The sequence below is a fragment of the Carassius auratus genome, chromosome 18, assembly GCF_003368295.1.
Source record: "Carassius auratus strain Wakin chromosome 18, ASM336829v1, whole genome shotgun sequence".
In the NCBI taxonomy this organism is placed as follows: Eukaryota; Metazoa; Chordata; class Actinopteri; order Cypriniformes; family Cyprinidae; genus Carassius; species Carassius auratus.
The window spans coordinates 19,400,188-19,419,089 of NC_039260.1; the positions used below are offsets into that span (position 1 = coordinate 19,400,188).

General features: G+C 35.3%; 1 protein-coding gene across 1 annotated transcript in view; it reads right to left on the bottom strand.

Annotated features, from left to right (window-relative positions):
• The window catches only part of LOC113118617 (contactin-5), a 284,385-nt gene that overhangs the window by 33,204 nt on the left and 232,279 nt on the right, over nt 1–18,902 (bottom strand). The window contains exons 13-15 of the mRNA XM_026287922.1: nt 11,299–11,426; nt 9,582–9,757; nt 6,036–6,156 (exon numbers count right to left, since the gene is read on the bottom strand). Coding sequence (XP_026143707.1) covers nt 6,036–6,156; nt 9,582–9,757; nt 11,299–11,426 — 425 coding nt within the window. The remainder of the gene's footprint in view (nt 1–6,035; nt 6,157–9,581; nt 9,758–11,298; nt 11,427–18,902) is intronic.

An 18,902-nucleotide genomic window follows, 5' to 3' on the forward strand; every position in this document is an offset into this window, starting at 1 on the left:
TTATTTCTTCCAGTGATTTAATAATAACATCTGGACTTCTTTACCCTGATTATCCACTGATTGTGTGGACCATGTTTCTCAGTATTCAAAAGGATTTTATCACTATTATTATCTACAGGTGCGTCAGTTAATGTACATTACTGGTCAAAACTTTTAAATAATGTATCATAGTAAAATTTTAATTCTGACAGGATTGAAAATGAAACTGTGAAGGACAGAAGTACGATGTGTTCAATGGATTGTACTGTTGTTTCACATTGTACAGATTGTTTAGCAGAAGAAGAAGAAGAAGAAAAAACATATTTCTGAGAAAGAAAACTATTGAAAGAAAACAATAACTGTACATTTTTAAAACTGTCAAGGGCCTTACATAGCACATGCCATTATAAAGTCTTATAAAAAAGTCTCACAGTGCTGCTAGCAGTGAAAAAGTGAAAAATAAATATATTAAGATATATCTGAAATACATTTATTTCAAGCCAAGTATACTACAAATACATTATATTAGGTGCTTAAGAAAAATACACTGGAATTGTACTTTTGGTAAACTGAACTGGTAAACTTAAAGTCTGCGAAATTGTAACAACTAATTTTGTACTTAATGCACTTTAATTGTGTGGAAGTAGTTCTGACCTTCAACTGAAGATCTACTGAAGTATATCGGATTGTGCTAAAGTGGAATTGGAAAGTGTACTTTAGGTACACTTTAAATATCTTCCATTTAAAGACCAAAATTATACAAAGATCATACAATCCTAATTAATACTTACATTTAAACACATTTAAGGCTTAATATTAAGAAATGTGCATTGTGCACAAGTAGTGCACCAGATAAAGTTTAATTATAATTATATACTGTAAGTTTAGAGCGAAATATCAGTAAATATGTAAATAGATTTGAACTATATTTAGTATGGCATAAATGTATTTTAAATATACAAACATTTTTACTAGAGTTTTCATGCACATTATGCTATTTTTCAAAGATGCACTTTCTGCTCACTAAGAGTGCATCCATTTGATTACTGTAAATATTGATATTTAATCAAAACTAAAACGGTGATACTGTGAAATAGCAACATGTTGGAAGAACTATTTTCTTTTTTAATGTATTTTAAAGTATCTGTTAATGAGTTCTGTAATGGCAAAGTTAAATTTTCAGCAGCCAATACTCCTTTGTTTTTGTTTTTTTTTGTTTGTTTTTTTATATCTCAAATAAATGCTGCCTTGGTGAGATTCTTCTTTCAAAAAACATCTCCCGGAAATCCTATATAGTTCAACCAATTTGATGACGACTTGAAACTCCTGAAGTGTTTCCACTTTTGTGTCCCATATTTATCAGACGGACCGTAGGCGTGACGTTTGAGGCTGAGACTAATGACTGAGATGTCAAGAAATGTTGTGTATGTGTATACATGTAGAATTCAATTCCACTCAATCTCTAAAAAGACTTTCTTGAGCATGGAATGATATCTGGATTTCACACTGATTAAAGAACTCACTCTCTTTCCTCTTCTTGTCTATTATGTGTAGTCTGTCTCTTAGGCATGGTTGAATGGTGAAAGGTTTATCTGTCTTAAACTGTGTTTTTATGCACATTTCTCAGCCTTCCGAATCAACGACTGGCTGAAGAGGAAAGAGTTGTAACAGGGAGGCTGACAGCTGCTTTGTCTAATGAAAGTCAATATTCTGTGTAGTTTGAAAAGAGATGTGTTAAAAGGTTGGACTGAAGGGTGCCTTTGCAATTGAGGATAATAATATGCATGGCGCATTCACCATGGCAGCAGCAGAAGAGGTTTCTGTTTTACGTTTGGATGGAGACCACACTAGGATTTTCTTGTCTGAAAGGAAGCAGTGCACATATGGAAGCGGTTCGGCCAACATTATAAACACAAGTGGCTGAAGGTCAGCTAGTGCAGACAATACATTTCTTTGTATGCCAAGGACTTTTGAGGCACAGATATGTTAATGACTGGAAGTGAGGTTTTGTAGAAGAATAACGCTGTTAATAGAAGCTGTTTATTAATTAAAAAGCTGTAACTTCTTATAGGAGGAAATTACTTGTGATTATAAAGTGCAGAAGCTCTTCGTTAAATATAAAACAACATTTACAATTAGTTAGCAACCATAAGGTGATCCGGCTCCAAGAAAACAGTATATTTAGTTACGAATATTTATAGTTAATCATTTGTTAACATTAATATGCAGCAAGAAATAAAAGTATTTTAAGTCTTAAGTAGTGGTTGTCAACCTTCCTGTTTCAAAGGCCTTGTTCTCAAACTTTTTTAATTAACAGAAGCTAGGATTGTTGATATTTAATGAATTAATCATGATTTTTTTCTGTAATATTTTATATTATGATATTCTATAATATTCAAGATTTTGATTCCGAATAATTTTCAATGAAAATAGTTATTGAGGGCAAAAATATATGTTACTTCAGTTAACATCTTAATTCTATGGAGCCAAAAGAGTATCAATAAAGATAAATGCACACACTACATTCACATATGCACACACAGGATTCATACATGCACACACATAATTCATAAATACACACAGAGGATACACAAATGCGCACAAAATTCACAAATGCACACACAAAATTTAAAAAGCACAGAAGATTCACAAATGCTTACAAAATTCAGAAATGCACACTAAATTCAGAAATGCACACACAATTCAGAAATGCAAACAACATTTACAAATGCACTCAAGATTCACAAATGCACAGGACAAGATTCAGAAATGTATTTCTGATGCACACACACATATATCTTGATTTACAAACTGCTTGCGGTCTGTGAACTTCACTGCATTTGTGTGTGAATTTTGAGACTCCTCTGACTTGGCTTGACACACAAACGCCTTTTTTTAAACAGGGAATGATCTGCAACCAATCAGATATCTCCCTTGTTTGAGCCAATCACAAGTATGCACCCCACGTGGGGGATTGTTTACCTATAAGCCAATCAGCGAACGACTCACTTTCCTCAGCGAACAACTCACTTTCCTCAATCAGCGAACGACTCACTTTCCTCAGCGAACGATTCACTTTCCTCACGCAGCGAACGACTCACTTTCCTTAGCGAACGACTCACTTACCTCATGCAGCGGCGACTCACTTTGCGCAGCCGGACACCCACTTTCCGCAGCCGGGGAGTCACTTTCCTCTCGCAGTGAACGACTCACTTTCCTCACGCAGAGGACGACTCACTTTCCTCAGCGAACGATTCACTTTCCTCACCCAGCGAAGTTGAGCGAACGATTCCCTTTCCTCACGCAGCGGCGACTCACTTTGCGCAGCCGGAGAGTCACTTTCCTCTCTCAGCGGACCACTGACTCTCTCTTCATGTAGGGACCGAATATTATAATTAAAGTGACTTCTATATTGCATCCAAAAGAATATTTAGATATACTTAAAATATTCAAAAAGGTGTAATTTTTACTTTCATTAAAATATTTCAATAAAATGAAATAATTGCCTATTGCAAATTTATGAATCCATGGTTAACTTTTTTTCTGCAGTCACAGTCTGGGCTATATGTATTGAGACATTTTTAAATTTAAATTTTGTAAAAAATAATAAAAAATAAACCTGAATTGTAATATAAACATCTGTATTTCCATACAATTTCATAAATAGGCTGTGTGAACGCGTTCATGTGATTGGCTTATAAGTAAACAACCACGTGGAGTGCGTTCTTGTGATTGGCTAAAAGAAGGGAGACATCTGATTGGTTGCTGATCATTCCATGCATTTGTGTGTGTGTAGAGCCAAGTCAGAGGAGTCTCAAAATTCACACACAAATGCAGTGAAGTTCACAGACCGCAAGCAGTTTGTAAATCAAGATATATGTGTGTGTGCATTAGAAATACATTTCTGAATCTTGTCCTGTGCACAGGGGCATCGGACTGGGGGTAAAGGGTACCGAGTACCCAGGGCCCGAGGCAAGGGGGGGGGGGGGGGGGGTGGCCTTAAAAGTCAGTTTTCTATACATACATATACATGCACTAACATTTGTATAGCATTTATGTACAAATAAAAAAGCTCCTGTGCAAAACTAAACTTGTAGTTAGGCACTGGTTTGGTATAACAAAGTCATTTTCATTCTGTGCAGGGCCCCACCACCCCTCTCGAATCAATGTAAATGGTACGACCCGCAGTTCAGGTGCTTCAGCTGCGGACCAGCGGTGAATCAGTTAATGAGACAGGAGCATAGACAGTAAAATAAAACAGGAGCTGGAGTTAGCCGTGATATGATCTAAGAAGACAGGGGAAGAGTCATGTCTTTCCTTAAGAAAGGAAAATCAGGGGCTCAAAAACGAAGATTAAAGAGAGAAAGGCAAATGAGGGCAAGCAGTTGCTCACTCAGTTTTTTGAAAAGAAAGGTGAGCTCCAAATGCATAATCGAGCATTGACATTGTTTTAACATAAATATCTACTCTTGGAGGAGTTGTCCCCAGAGTCAGAAGTTTACATGAAAACACTGTATATTTCCCTCCATTGTCAAAATCTAACACGCGCGAAAACACAGATCGTTAGCGCCTATTTTACCGCATTGTCATGATTGTTATCAGTTTAATGCACATCTTAATGATTGAAAATTACTTATTTTAAAACGTAAAGACTGAATGTCTAGTTTGGTGGTTAGTGTACCCTGTGATTCTATAGTCTGCATTTATTTTAAACAGACAATTAATCAGCAATTAACTTGTACTTAGCCTACACTTTAAAAAAGGTATTATGACAATAAAGGATATTTTAGCAACCATTTGAAGCCATATATTTCAGTTTCAGACCCTGCAGCAGCAGGCCCCTCATCATGACCAGGTGAAAGCAGTGACATTGAGGTGGATGTGATAGTAAGACAAGGTGAGCTTTTAGCGGAATTGCCTGTTTTAACACTTAGTAATTAGTAATTAAGTGTTAAGAGGAAATAAGCAAAATGGGTACATTGTTATTGTACACATTTAAACTTTAAAGGGGCAGTTCACCCAAAAATTAAAATTCTGTCATCATTTACTCTCCCTCAAGTTGTTCCAAACCTGTATGGTTTCCTTTCTCCTGCTAAACACAAAAGAAGATAATTTAAAGAAGGTTGGCAATTAAACAGTTGCTGGTCCTCATTGACTTCCATAGTATTTTTTTTTTCCTACTATGAAAGTCAATGGGGTCCATCAGTCGTTTGGTTACCGACTTTCTTCAAAATATCCCACCCATTGGTATCACTATGGTATTTGGTAAGGGGGCCCAGCAAGATGGTTTGTACCCAGGGCCCAAAATTTGGTGCTACGCCCCTGCCTGTGAATCTTGAGTGCATTTGTAAATGTTGTTTGCATTTCAAAATTGTGTGTGTATTTCTGAATTTTGTGTGCATTTCTGAATTTTGTATGCATTTGTGAATCTTCTGTGCTTTTTAAATTTTGTGTGTGCATATGTAAATTTTGTGCACATTTGTGTATCCTGTGTGTGTATTTATGAATCATGTGTGTGCATGTATGAATCCTGTGTGTGCATATGTGAATGTAGTGTGTGCATTTATCTTTATTGAGACTCTTTTGGCTCCATATTATTCTTTGTGATTTAGCGTTTTAATTAAGTGACCCCCTTGGACGTTTTCTAGGCCCCTCTGGTTGAAAACCAATTTTAGAGTCACATAAAGTTATTACACTTTAATGAATTACCATAAAAAAAACATTTAAACATTTTTTTTTTTTTTTACAGATTTGAACTATCGAGAAATGACTGAACTGTATAAAGTCAATGTGTAATATTTACACAACCTTGGTAAAATAATTGGAAAATAAAATATTTCTTAACTGGATAATGTTGAGATTAAACATTCAGAAAACAAACACCTGTTTCTTTTGAATAATGCAGAGAAATAAATCATGAATCAATAAAACAAGGGGAAATTTATACAGAAAGTCAACAGGGTCAAATTTGATTTCATGTTATTTGTAAACGGCTGTAATCACAGTTTTTCGGTATGAACTGCAACTTACCAAAAGCTTGTTTTTGGCGCACTCACCTCTAACAAGCAGCTCAGCTTCTGCAAGCATGCTGTCTGCACTCGTCTGAGCACGGCAGCCATATTTCCCAGCATGCTTCAGGAGGATGCTCCTGATCATCAGGTCTGCTGTGGAGGACTGCTAAATGGGGAGAAAATAGAGAAAGCACAAAGAAAAACAGAGAAGTGAGGGCAAGAGAGAAATGGAGCTCTGTGCGGTGCTTGACACTTGAGCAATGGGCTGCTAGCTGCTGTAGCCTCTATTGGCTTGTGTGGATTAAGAGATTCCTGTTCAGTTTAAGAGCACGCGCACCATTACTTTCCTCAATCTGCTCCTCTCTGGAAATGAGAAACGCCCCAGGCGAGACTGCAAATAATTCAAGGTCTACAGGCAGCTCTTTAGTACAGGGGCTGATTAAAATTACAGCACATGAATCAGACAGCTGGGTGCTGCACCACTATCTGCCATGCACTGTCTCAACAAATATATGCTACCTGTGAGGAATATTCTGCTTTAAATAAATACATAAATATATCAAAGAAAGAAGTAAATTATAGTTTATATATATATATATATATAAATAATGAATAATGGATGAATATGGGGTTATTGGAAACATAAAAAGCTTCTTCTTTTTCTATTACAAAAACAATAGTTCTTCAGTACTTCTCAGTATAAAAAAGATTTGTGCCATTAAGTTCTTTATGCAATATAATCTGACAAATCCAAAAACTCTCTCTTTTCAACTTTTCCATGAAAAAAAAGCACTATTAATATTTTAGTAAATTCTTCCTACTCTTGAGTGTGTTTGCTGAGCAGACATTTTCTGGGGTTCATGAGAACATCGTGTGGTACAAGTGACTTATAAAGTATTCATTAGCACTGAAAAACTAACAACTACATGAGAACATGTAAAAATAAAGTAATCAATTTTACATGGCTAATGCAAACAGAAATGCTGATCCCCTCGAGGGTGGAATGAACTCTAGTCAAGTGCCTAATTTGTAAGCATCTGACTACTGATACACTTACCAACTTATTAATATAAAATATGAAATATCATCTGTACTAGTTCATTCTTAGAAACGTTTTGGTACTTCTTACATCAGTGTGGGTTGTGTGTCATTCAGAACTGAACAGAATTGAGTTTATTTCCAGTATAATACCTGATTTTGAATCCAATTTGAAATGAGGTACTTCAAAACACAACAAAATGTACAAATTGCAATGTAAATGATTTTTTTTTTAAATCTAATTTGCATGTTGATGTGGATGAAAGCATTGGCTAATTTATGGCAAAAAGGATCAATAAACACCAGCTTTAATCAGCTCATTTTACATGAATTACTTTCAAAACAACCCAAAACCCAATTAGCTGCTGTGCCAATTAGCAATTAAACACATTGTGGGCTAATCGAATATAACATCTCCTAAACCCTGGCTAACGCTGCACTTGAATGTGTAACTGTGACGAACGAACCAAATGTTGTTGTCAGCCGGAGGGAAGACTTCAGTATGAGTATAATCTGATAGTAAGAGGACAAAAGATGGTTTGAACTTAATTGTGTCAGTCGTAGCTGGTGCTGAGGAGTGAGCCATCCCCATTAGGAGTTACATGAATGCAAGCATGAGATGAGGCGAATTCATGTTGGAGTAGTGAACAAGCGGTTTATGTTATTTTCAAAGCCAGCCAATCAAATTAGAGCTTGCCATTTTAAGAAAGATCTTTTTTTGTGTGTGTGTACGATATTCAAAAAGCCAGGGACTAACATAGTGCTGAATGCTCTTAAGGTATGGGCCATGATGGTTGACTATTTGTCCAGTACTCGGCTAGACTGAAAATGTGTAGTTTGCTAATGCATAATATTTAGCAATATTTCAATACAGCGAACTGTTATATACAATACTGGTCAAATGTTTGATACAATTAACCATTTCATTTCAAATGTAACATATTTTGCAATATTACTGTTCAAATGCAGCCTTGTGAAATCACGTCAGTGGGCAGTTTTGTGGTGGCAGAATGCCTGCTGATGTGTTCTAATCAGAGTGTTGTCAATCCTGCAGGAAGGGCGGAGGGTGTGTGGAGCTGCTGCTCCTCTGAGACTCTGATAAACATGATGGTGTGATTCACAGCGGGTCTTTCATCATGATGACATACGGTCCTGGCTGACCTTTCACTGGATTGATTCTCACTCCAGTTAAAGCAGGATTCGGTGCAATGTGGCATCCCTAAAATAAGTAACTGTGACTCCATCTGTTCAGGAGCAACAGATTGAAGATAGAGTTATAATACTGTTTTCAAATAACCATGAAAGAAGTTAAACTAAAAAAACTAAAAAAAAAAAAACTAAAAAAGATAAACAATTATCAGTAAAATATCATTAGAACCTTTAATTTTGTGTGTCTGCTTTTGTGATGTACAAAGAGAGTGTATGTAGAGACTTTAACACTTGGACCTGGGGGGGTTCTCACTTCACATATGATTTCCTACTGGTACTGGATAATTTATGATATTATCATATGTATAGTACTGACATAATTCCAGTGGTTTTAAAATATATTTCCTTACTGTTATTGTCAATACCTGTATGCTGCAACAGCCCATCAGCCAATAATAATAATTAAAAAGTCAGTTAAAACAGATATACCAAACAATATAGTGGTTTTATAAAATAATAATTAAATAAATAAATAAAGAGAGAGCGAAATAATTTAAATTTGAATTGAAAAAACAACATACAAAATGTTTATACTGAGTGATACTGACAGGAAATGTGTGCAAATTATGTAAAAAGAGTTTTTACTGTTTCAGTTAAAAAATAAAAATAAAAATAACTCTAAAATTACCAATATCATCCAAATGAATCATGTGACAATAATTGATTAAATGCCATTACTGACAGTTACTGCATACGTTTTAACAAAATTACAAAAAGCACCCATACTGTTTTATACCTATACCATTATATACCTATAATTCACTGCAGTTCATAGGTAAAATTATCACTAGTAGCTACAAATTATGGTTGTGGGGCAAACTGACAAATGTTTATTTTTGCATGGTTCCTCTAACAATACTGTGCTCTCACTTATAGTATAGTGCCTTTATAAACCAGTATATTTTGATGGTTTTTCTGATGTAGTAAACTTGCTTGGTAACTCACCTGGTATAGCATTGCACTTGTTTAGAAAAAGTCCATTGCAACACACATTATGATAGAAGAGGCCAAAGACTTAAGAAGCAAATATAAGTTAATAATTGAAACAAAGTTTACTGTTTGAATGTTAAAAAAATAGCTATTTTTAATATCTGCCAAGTCAGGTTGATGAATACTAATACTGACTGATATCGACATACTGTACCACAGATAAATCATTTATCACCGATGTATTGCATATTCTTTAAGAAATATCATAGTTCAAGTGACATTACTATCCAAAAAACACCAAATGATACCAAGCAGATGACCATCAGACAGATGCACTGTTCATTATCTACAGTATATGTCACCTACAGCATCAGCACAAGTACACAGGAGCACATCTGTGGTGAAGCTGCTTACTGTTTGGATGTACTCAAAGTGACCGCCCTCCCGCTGGGTGTTGAGCGGCTGATTGTTGAGCAGCCAGAGGAAGGACACATCCAGAGAGGGGTCATGAGTGACTTTACAGCTGAGCACCACACTCTCTCCCACTGTCACCTCCACCCGGATGGGGCTCAACTCCACCCGCATGGGCTCTGAAACATGAACATCACTCCAGAATCAGCACACAAGGACCATACCTGCAGCCATGTCAGAATCTTTGGATACAGTTAGTATTAGGAAAACAAATTAAATATTAACTACAGTAAAATTCATAATTGTCAGTTTGTAATTTTGAGGGAAAAAAGGGAACATCGTTTCTAAGTTTATCATCTGATATATCAGATCTTGACAAACATAAAATATGCTGGTCAGCTCACTTAATTGTCTCTACATAAATTGCTGCATTAAATTGTAATTTATTATTTATTAAAACATATTATTTGCCATCTGATGTCCGTGTGCAGTATAATTTAATAATATTTTTAGTAATTAAAACCATGAGTTGTATCTGTTATTTTACTGACCTGAGCAATAAACATTTTTATTATTTTTATTAGCTAACTTTAACAAATATTTATAAATGCATTTCTGATTAATAGTACATTTTAGTTAATGCTAACTAAGCCTAATTAATGGGACCTTATTATGAGACCTCTAAAAAATAAAAGTTTCTCTGCCTCTGAAGTTTTCATTTCTCCTGATGCAACCAACAGCAATACTCACCAACAATTTCATCATCTAACATCCAAAATCCAATCCAATTCTACACTATTTTTTCCCCCTACAGTTTCACTTGGAAATATTTGACATTACATAAGATTATTGCATTTAGCTGTGCAGTACATGCTATTTTTTAATCATTTATAAAACATGCATTATATCTGACTAGTATATTACATTTCTGGACCTTTTTATCCCTCAATATTTTGCAGAGATTTCACTAATGTGACCATACATTATTACTCTAACATCGTTTTCTGGCATTAAGATGCATTTTCATAAAAAAAAAAAAAAAAAAATAATCACAAAGAAGGACATTGAATATAGATGTGAATAGGGTATAAAACATTTTGAACTTTCCTCTTTCGATTGGATTCAGAGTAGAAAACTAATTTGACTAGGATAACATTAGTAGTGTAAAGGCTCAAATGGTTGAATGTGTTCAAATAGCCTCAAAAGGCCACCTACTCTCTGCCCACTGACCTAATATGTGAGCATTTTGGGAAGTGTGTTTTGAGGAAGCGCACAAAAACAATCAATTCCAACATTAATCTATTGTGCCAAAATGCATCTTAATACAAGACGCAAACAGCACCTCAGACTCTACATTACAGTGTATAATGAAATAGGGATTTTGCATGTAACATGTATTTTGTATCTCAAGGGTTCCTTTCAACAAATACTCACATACGCTAACAGTGATAAAACCAAGCCAATCCGTCCCATGCCTCCTAGTTATTATCTGTTTTCTTGGTTAAGAACAACCTCCTCAACAATAGCTGTCCTAGGAGACACTAGATGCTCTTGTGAGTAGATTCTTGCGCGGGCAAAACAAACATCTTCACGCCTGATAAGCCGCAATGAACTCCTCTTCCATCTGGCTCAGTCAGGCGGCGCTCTATTAGCTCTAGTGTGGTTAACCACGGGATGGGACTGATGGGATGGGGGCTGGAGGTTGATAAGGGTCTCTTACCTTTCACAAGAAGCACGGTCGTCAACTCCGCTGAACCGAACTGGTTTTCTGCACGGCACGCGTAGCTTCCCTCATCCGAGCGGCTGGAGTTAATGATGCGGAGGGTGTTATTCCGAAGCAACATGATCCTGTTAAAAATGGAGGATGTAATTCATCTGCCACAGAAAAAAACATTTCTTCACTTCTTCAGAAGGTGGAATAAACAAATTAGACCAAAATAACAACAATGAATACAAAAACTAATTAGCATGTGTCTGTAATTAAAAAGAAAATATAACATTTCTAAATAACTAATGAAATATACCACGGTATCACCACATTTTAACACCTTGGTAGTAAATATGGTGACCGATTAGTACCATGTTGTGCAATATATTCACGGTAAAAAATAAATAATAAAAGATATTTAATTATTATTTGATTAAAAAGTTTAAAAGTATGCACCGTTCAAGAAGTAAAAAAAACATTTTTGGGTCCCACATTATATTAGATGGCCTTTACTATTTATATTAATAATTTGATACAATGCACTTATTGTCAACATACATGTTTTTACATTGTTCTTGCATGTAATTCCATCTGTAATTAATCACTGTAATTACATTAATAATTACACTAGTGAATAGTAGTTAAGGCCACCTAATATAAAGTGGGACCCATTTTTGTCTTTTAGTGTTCTGAAGTTCTGAATAATTGTAAATATGTCATAAGAACAAACACAAACATGAAAATAATTTTGTAGATTTTTTTAAACAAATATTGAAAAGATTCAGGTTTTTGAAAAGCATACAAGATCTCAGAACTAGATTTCAGAAAGAACCGCAGAATCATCGTCGTACTTGCACTCTGTGAGCAAGTCTTGTCCTTCATTGTTATTTTAACATCTAGATTTAAAGATAATGTAGTCAATAGAGTCATTTAAAATGTTAATTGGCTGATAATATCTTAGTACATTGATGGCTATCAAAAGACAAAAGCCAATTAACTGTTCAAAGCAATGAAAGGGCTGTTAATTATAACCATTAGAAGATGTAAAAGTACAGATAATATCCATTTATATAATTTAGCTTATGCTTAAATTAAAAGTGGGTCTTAAAGTGAAATAGATGGTGTTGGTAAGGACAGAATGCTCTGATGATTAATATGCTCACCCAAATACGGCACATCAAATGGCCTTAATCGGAATACTGTTAATTTGAGTGGAAGTCAAGATGAGATATACTCCTAATGACATTTCATTCTTCCTGAAACCAAGAGAGAGAGCAGGAAGGCAAATTGAATTTAACAGAGATAACTAGAGTCTCGCTTTTATCTTATCGTTCGCTCTCACTCACTGTTCAGAGAGCAGTTTCAGAGAGCACCTCTGTGCTGCCCTCATATACTGAATTAACTTCAGACAAAGACAGAAGTCATTTCTTGTCTGAGGTCCAGGAAAATACAATGGAGAGATTTGAAAAAAATAAAATAAAATACTGTCTCGCTCTAAAAAGACCTCCTGAGAACTCGAGTATATGAGGAACAAGCTCTCGGTTTTATTATAGCACAAAGTGTCTTGAGTGTCACAAAGTGGATGCACTAAAAAGTTGTTAAAAAGTTGTCGCCTCTTTAAGTAGATGAAAAAGTCACTGCATTCACACTGCATATGTAGACACATCTCATTTTTGGTCCAGTCTAGTCAAGACTGGGTCTCAGTTCACTTTCAGTTCTCAATTCGTTTGGGGCATTCAAATTGGATACTTGCTTACCAACTTAAAATAACTTTGCAAAGACAACAAAAACCAACAAAATGACTTTTTCAAATATTGAAATGATGGAAAATACACAGGTTCTTCTCAATAAATTAAATTGTCGAGGAAAAGTTCATTTATTTCAATAATTCAATTCAAATGGAAACTCATGTATTAGATAAATTCAATGCACACAGACTGAAGTAGACTTCTAGTTGAAGAGAAGAAGAAATGGACTGTCGCCATTAGTCCAAAGTCTTTTTTTTTCAGATGAGAGCAAGTTTTGTATTTCATTTGGAAACCAAGGTCCTAGAGTCTGGAGGAAGGGTGGAGAAGCTCATAGCCCAAGTTGCTTGAGTCCAATGTTACGTTTCCACAGTCTGTGATGATTTGGGATTCAATGTCATCTGCTGGTGTTGGTCCATTGTGTTTTTTGAAAACCAAAGTCACTACACCCGTTTACCAATAAATCCTGTAGCACTTCATGCTTCCTTCTGCTGACCAGCTTTTTGAAGATGCTGATTTCATTTTCCAGCAGGATTTGCCACCTGCCCATACTGCCAAAAGCATCAAAAGTTGGTTAAATTATCATGGTGTTGGTGTGCTTGACTGGCCAGCAAACTCACAAGACCTGAACCCCAGAGAGAATCTGTGGGCTTTTGTCAGGAGGAAAATGAGAAACAAGACCAGAACATGCAGATGAGCTGAAGGCCACTGTCAAAGAAACCTGGGCTTCCATACCACCTCAGCAGTGCCACAAACTGACCACCTACATGCCATGCTGAATTGAGGCAGTAATTAAAGCAAAAGGAGCCCCTACCAAGTATTGAGTACATGTACAGTAAATGAACATACTTTCCAGAAGGCCAACAATTCACTAAATGTTTGTTTTAATTGGTTTTATGAAATATTTAATTTGTTGAGAGCGAATTAGTGGGTTTTTGTTAAATGTGAGCCAAAATGATCACAATTAAAAGAACTAAAGACTTAAACTACTTCAGTCTGTGTGCACTGAATTTATTTAATACATGAGTTTCACAATTTGAGTAGAATTACTAAAATAAATGAACTTTTCCACGACATTCTAATTTATTGAGATGCACCTGTAATAATAACTAATCCAATATATTAATAAAAAGGAAAAAATAGCATACCAATTCAGATGTAGATGTATCTCCCAGTATTTCCCCCCCCTGCTTTGATTAGCAGAGGTGTGACAATGAATATTTACATAGCAATCATTTTATTAAAATTCAATCTCTGTCTAAAACCATCCGTCTTGAGGAAAGGGACCCGTCAGTCTAATTTCTTACCAATTAATATGTCTCATAATGTTTGGCTTTCATATTTACAGCATTAAGCACTATGATCCGGCAGACACTGATGAGAATTGGCAAGCAGAAACTCGCAGAGGCGTGACAAAGTGTAACCCATACGTGCAAAATTCATAAGCAGAAATCAACTAAGAGACGTTCCTTCAAGTAGAAGAAAGCGAGAACCCACATTCGACAAGGACACAGAGCCAAAAGGACGAGTAGCGGAGACTGGTGGGTATAAGCAGTATGCAAATGAGCCTTCGTGACGAAGGTAGTAAAAATGAAACGTCCCCTTAGAGCCACCTAAAATATATTTTAGGCCACTTGATGCAAAGAACTTGCACTACTCCAGAGAAACATCTTTGAAAAACACAGTGAGTGAGAAACATTAAGACGCTATACAGGAACGGCTGAATAAATACCACAGAACATAATCACAGGCTTGTTTACAATGGACCGATTTTCCATTTCCCTGACTAGGGCTTCTTTGGCGATGTTAGTGAAGGATTGACCGCGGGGTTTTGAGAGTGGCTGCCTATACTTTAGAACTAATGGGATTAATACATTTCATTTGGAATACAAAACCCTTGAACATTAGCGGAAATCCATGTTAATTACGAACCTTCATTAACTCCACACAGCTGTCAATGGCAGATAAACGCAGGACAGCTTCGATCCCACCCCTGCTCCTCTCACGATTGAGCTTCGCTTCATCTAGAGACGTCTTCCTTGGATACAGCTAATGTCAGAAAATCCTTTCACTAAAGTCACCAGTGTCCAGTCAAATACGTCTGTAAAATTCATTTCAACGATCATCTGACTGAAAATCCATTTTAACTACTCAGTTGAAGTGGGAAAAGAGCAGCTCCTTTATCATCCGACAATGTGGTGTGCCGTTAGAGTAATTGAAACAAGCGATGCGATTCTCTCTTGGATCTTCTATGTTAAACTGTAGCTCATGCACCATTTCATTACATACTAGCTTTTCATAGCGTTGGTAGCGCTGATCTGATTATTTTAAATCTGATTACTTTGGAGCTTCCTAAGGCGCGCATCACTACTGTATATTCTTAAGGTTTGGGATTTGATAAGACTCTGTACTTCAGAGAATAACTCATCCGGCACTGATTGTGCCAAAGACATGAATGATGCTTCAAACCATGCGGCTTGTTGAGCGGAGGTGTTGTTATTACTTTTATAAGCGGCCTGACTTATTTCAATCTGGTGGATGATAAAAAAAAAAAATCTCCTACACTCACACTGAAAGAGGACTCAAGCCATATCTAAGCACTAGAACATAAGATTTTAGGGTGGACTTTTTTTGACTTTGGCCAGAAACATGCACCAGGCCTGTGAAATATAGCTGACATTAAAAATATGAGGAAGATGATGGGAGCCCAGGTGCAGTTTTATTTAATAGTGATAATCCGCAAAACATAAACTGTGAATTAAACCCAATACAAGAAGCAAAACATAAACAGTAAAACATTTTTTTTTGACCAATATCGCTTTTAATCCATTTAATCTGTGATAATTTATCATACACTGCGTGAACGTCACTACTGGAAGCAGAAAATGTCTGTCTTGGCACACCTATCTGGTATCACTCAAAAAATGATAGCTCTTTAAAGGTTCTTCACACATATTTAGAAACCTTTTAATGCCTTTGTTTTAGAGTTTAGGGTTCTTTATTCCAAAATTAATCTGTAACTGTCAGAAAAATATTTAAACTATCTGGAGCTCAGCTATCCAACTACATGGACTGCCATACTGTGTGTTTTTCTTTTTTTTTTTTTTAACACAGCATCTAAGTGCGACCAGCTCTGTTCAGCTGAGGATACTTCTTTCTTCTTTTCCACTAAGCAATTGTGTGACAGAGATATTGAATTATTTATGATCCATATTGTTAGAGTTTTCAATTATTACTTGGGCTTATGAATAAACATGCCCAGTCATGAAAACATTAAAGCTACCCCATGACTTATCACTTTTTCCTTTTATCATTGTGAAAGGCTCACACACTGTTTATTCACAAAAGCAATGTTTGGCCTTCATAAACATAACAGCTTTCATTTAAACAAATAGAAAAGATACACTGCGACCCAGACAGATGCTGTCTGACCCCACCACCTCATCATCTGAGGATAAAAACTGTGCCTCGATTGCACTTACATACAAACATGATGGACGTAACACATCATAGAGGAAGTTATTTCACTTGAACTTAGCCTTCACTACATCAATTTATATTTTATTGCATTTTTCCTTTTTTTTTTTTTGTTATAAGTAGGGATATGCCGATATCACATTTTCATGTTGCGATTAATTGCTAATGCTTTTATCACGGTATGTGGTATTATCACGATATTGAAATTTAGTTTTTAAAAAAGTGGTCATAATACAGTATAACAGTTTTTTTGTTCTTATAACAAAAATGACTGAATATTTAAATAGAATAAAGTAATACAGAAACATGTATAAAGTTAAACATTTTACAGAGATTAAAGTGTAAAAGAACTATAAAGACAATAGGTATCACTTTACAATAAGACCTCATTAGTTAACCCTAGTTAATGCATTAACAATAACAATGAGCAATAGCTACATTTGCTACAGAAATTCATCTTTGTTAAAAAATACATGTCTTATTTCATGTTTGCTCAGATAACACAGTTGCAACTTTAGATTTTAACAACGTGCTATTAAATATTGGAATATTTAAGATTAATTGATGTTCAGAAGATTTTTTTTTTCATGGGCAGTTTATGTTAACTAATGAATTAAATAATGTTAAATACTGAAGCCCTAATGTAAAGTGTGACTGAACAATAAACAATCGAAACACCTTCAAACAATATCTAGTCCATGTTGTAGTAAAAGCAAAACAAAACAAAGGGTTCTGCTATTTTTTCTAGTCAAAGAACCCTAATCTGGTACTATTTAGGAAAAAAAATTTTTTTTTTATTTTATGTCATGTAGTTTAAGTAAAATATCTCTTTTATATCTTAAATAAGTATCATAATTATTTTACAAATATATTTTAAGATAAAAATCATACTGTGAATGATTAATTCATAAATGTCATTAAAGGTTTTTCTAAATTTATTATTGTTATTATTATTATTATCATCATCATTATCATGCATGTTTAATCATATTGATTGCACTACATGCCATTGATTCGGTTAAAAGTATTTACATTATTTAAAAAAATATATAAATCAATAAATAAATAACAAAACCACCTTATTACATATATATTTTTTCGAAAACATAATTTTGCCAAGCAAATATTACAAGAGGTATTTAAACAAAAGATATTTATTCATTGATTTTTAAATATGCATTTCGGAACAAATCAATTGATTTAGATAAAAACACTAAACCATGTCAGTCACCCAATAATCAGATATACTTTACACAGCCTCTCTGTAAAACGTCCTTGACTAGTTATAAAAGATAATGCAGCACTAAAATAACAAAAAGTGGAAAAATAAAGATTTATATCTGCCCTGGCCATGTCACGAAAAAGAAAATACAATAAATTGCACTACTCAGACAAATTTGCCACACAATATATCAGATCACGCGAGCTCAAAGTCCATTTATCACCTTGTTACCTGAAGAACAGAGCATTCCTGGGCTGTTCACTTCTCCCATCTATCAGTAGTCACTGTGTACAAACAAACATCTATCTCACAGCAGACAACATCATTTCAAATGTGATCTGCACCACTTTATGAACAATTTCACATACACGCCGTCTGGCAAACCATGCGGCTGACCTCAAGAACACTTTGTTCTGACTCAACTGTATCTTTTACTGTGGCTGCTGCAAGGGCAAATAGCATCTGAATGCTGGTTACACCATTACTTGTGAATTATTGATTTGATAGAGAATGGAACTACAGCTTGATAAGCAGCAGGAACTGAGGAGGGGTGTCAAGGTGAGAGCCGGCTTTGTGCTGCGTGTGGACATTTTTAGTGTCGCTCTGTGGTCTGAGCTGAGGCCAGTACGCGCATGCGGTTGTGTCTTATGACTGGTCTGGGGCTGTTGGGCTGGCGAAGCCATTTTGCAGGACAATTTGAAAAGAGCGCAAATCCCAGTGGCTATTTCTCAGAATAAATTGCCTGCTTTGCAACAGTACCACTGTCAGCAGAAAAGACTGTAAATAATTTTGCAGAGTCCACTTGCAACCGAGCACGGCCTGTGATAAATATGTGGTGAATTGGGGACTCGAGGTCTCCAGAACCTGTTTGTTAAGGTGTGTTTAAATTTATTTTTATGTGTGTAGGGCATCATTTTTATTATGAAGTGAGGGCGTATATTACTGTTTCACTGTTGTCAAATACCTGCTAACTTGTAGAAGGACAAAATTATGTCTTGGTGACCTTGAATTTACCCCAGAATTAATAACTTGCTTCATAAAAGGCAATAAAATTGCTTGCCCCTGTAAAGCCTGACATATGAAGTAATTGTATTAATTTATTAAGTATTAAGTAAGTATTAATTTATTTTTAACAAATGAATTTCAAAAATCTAATTAGAGGTTTTAAATAA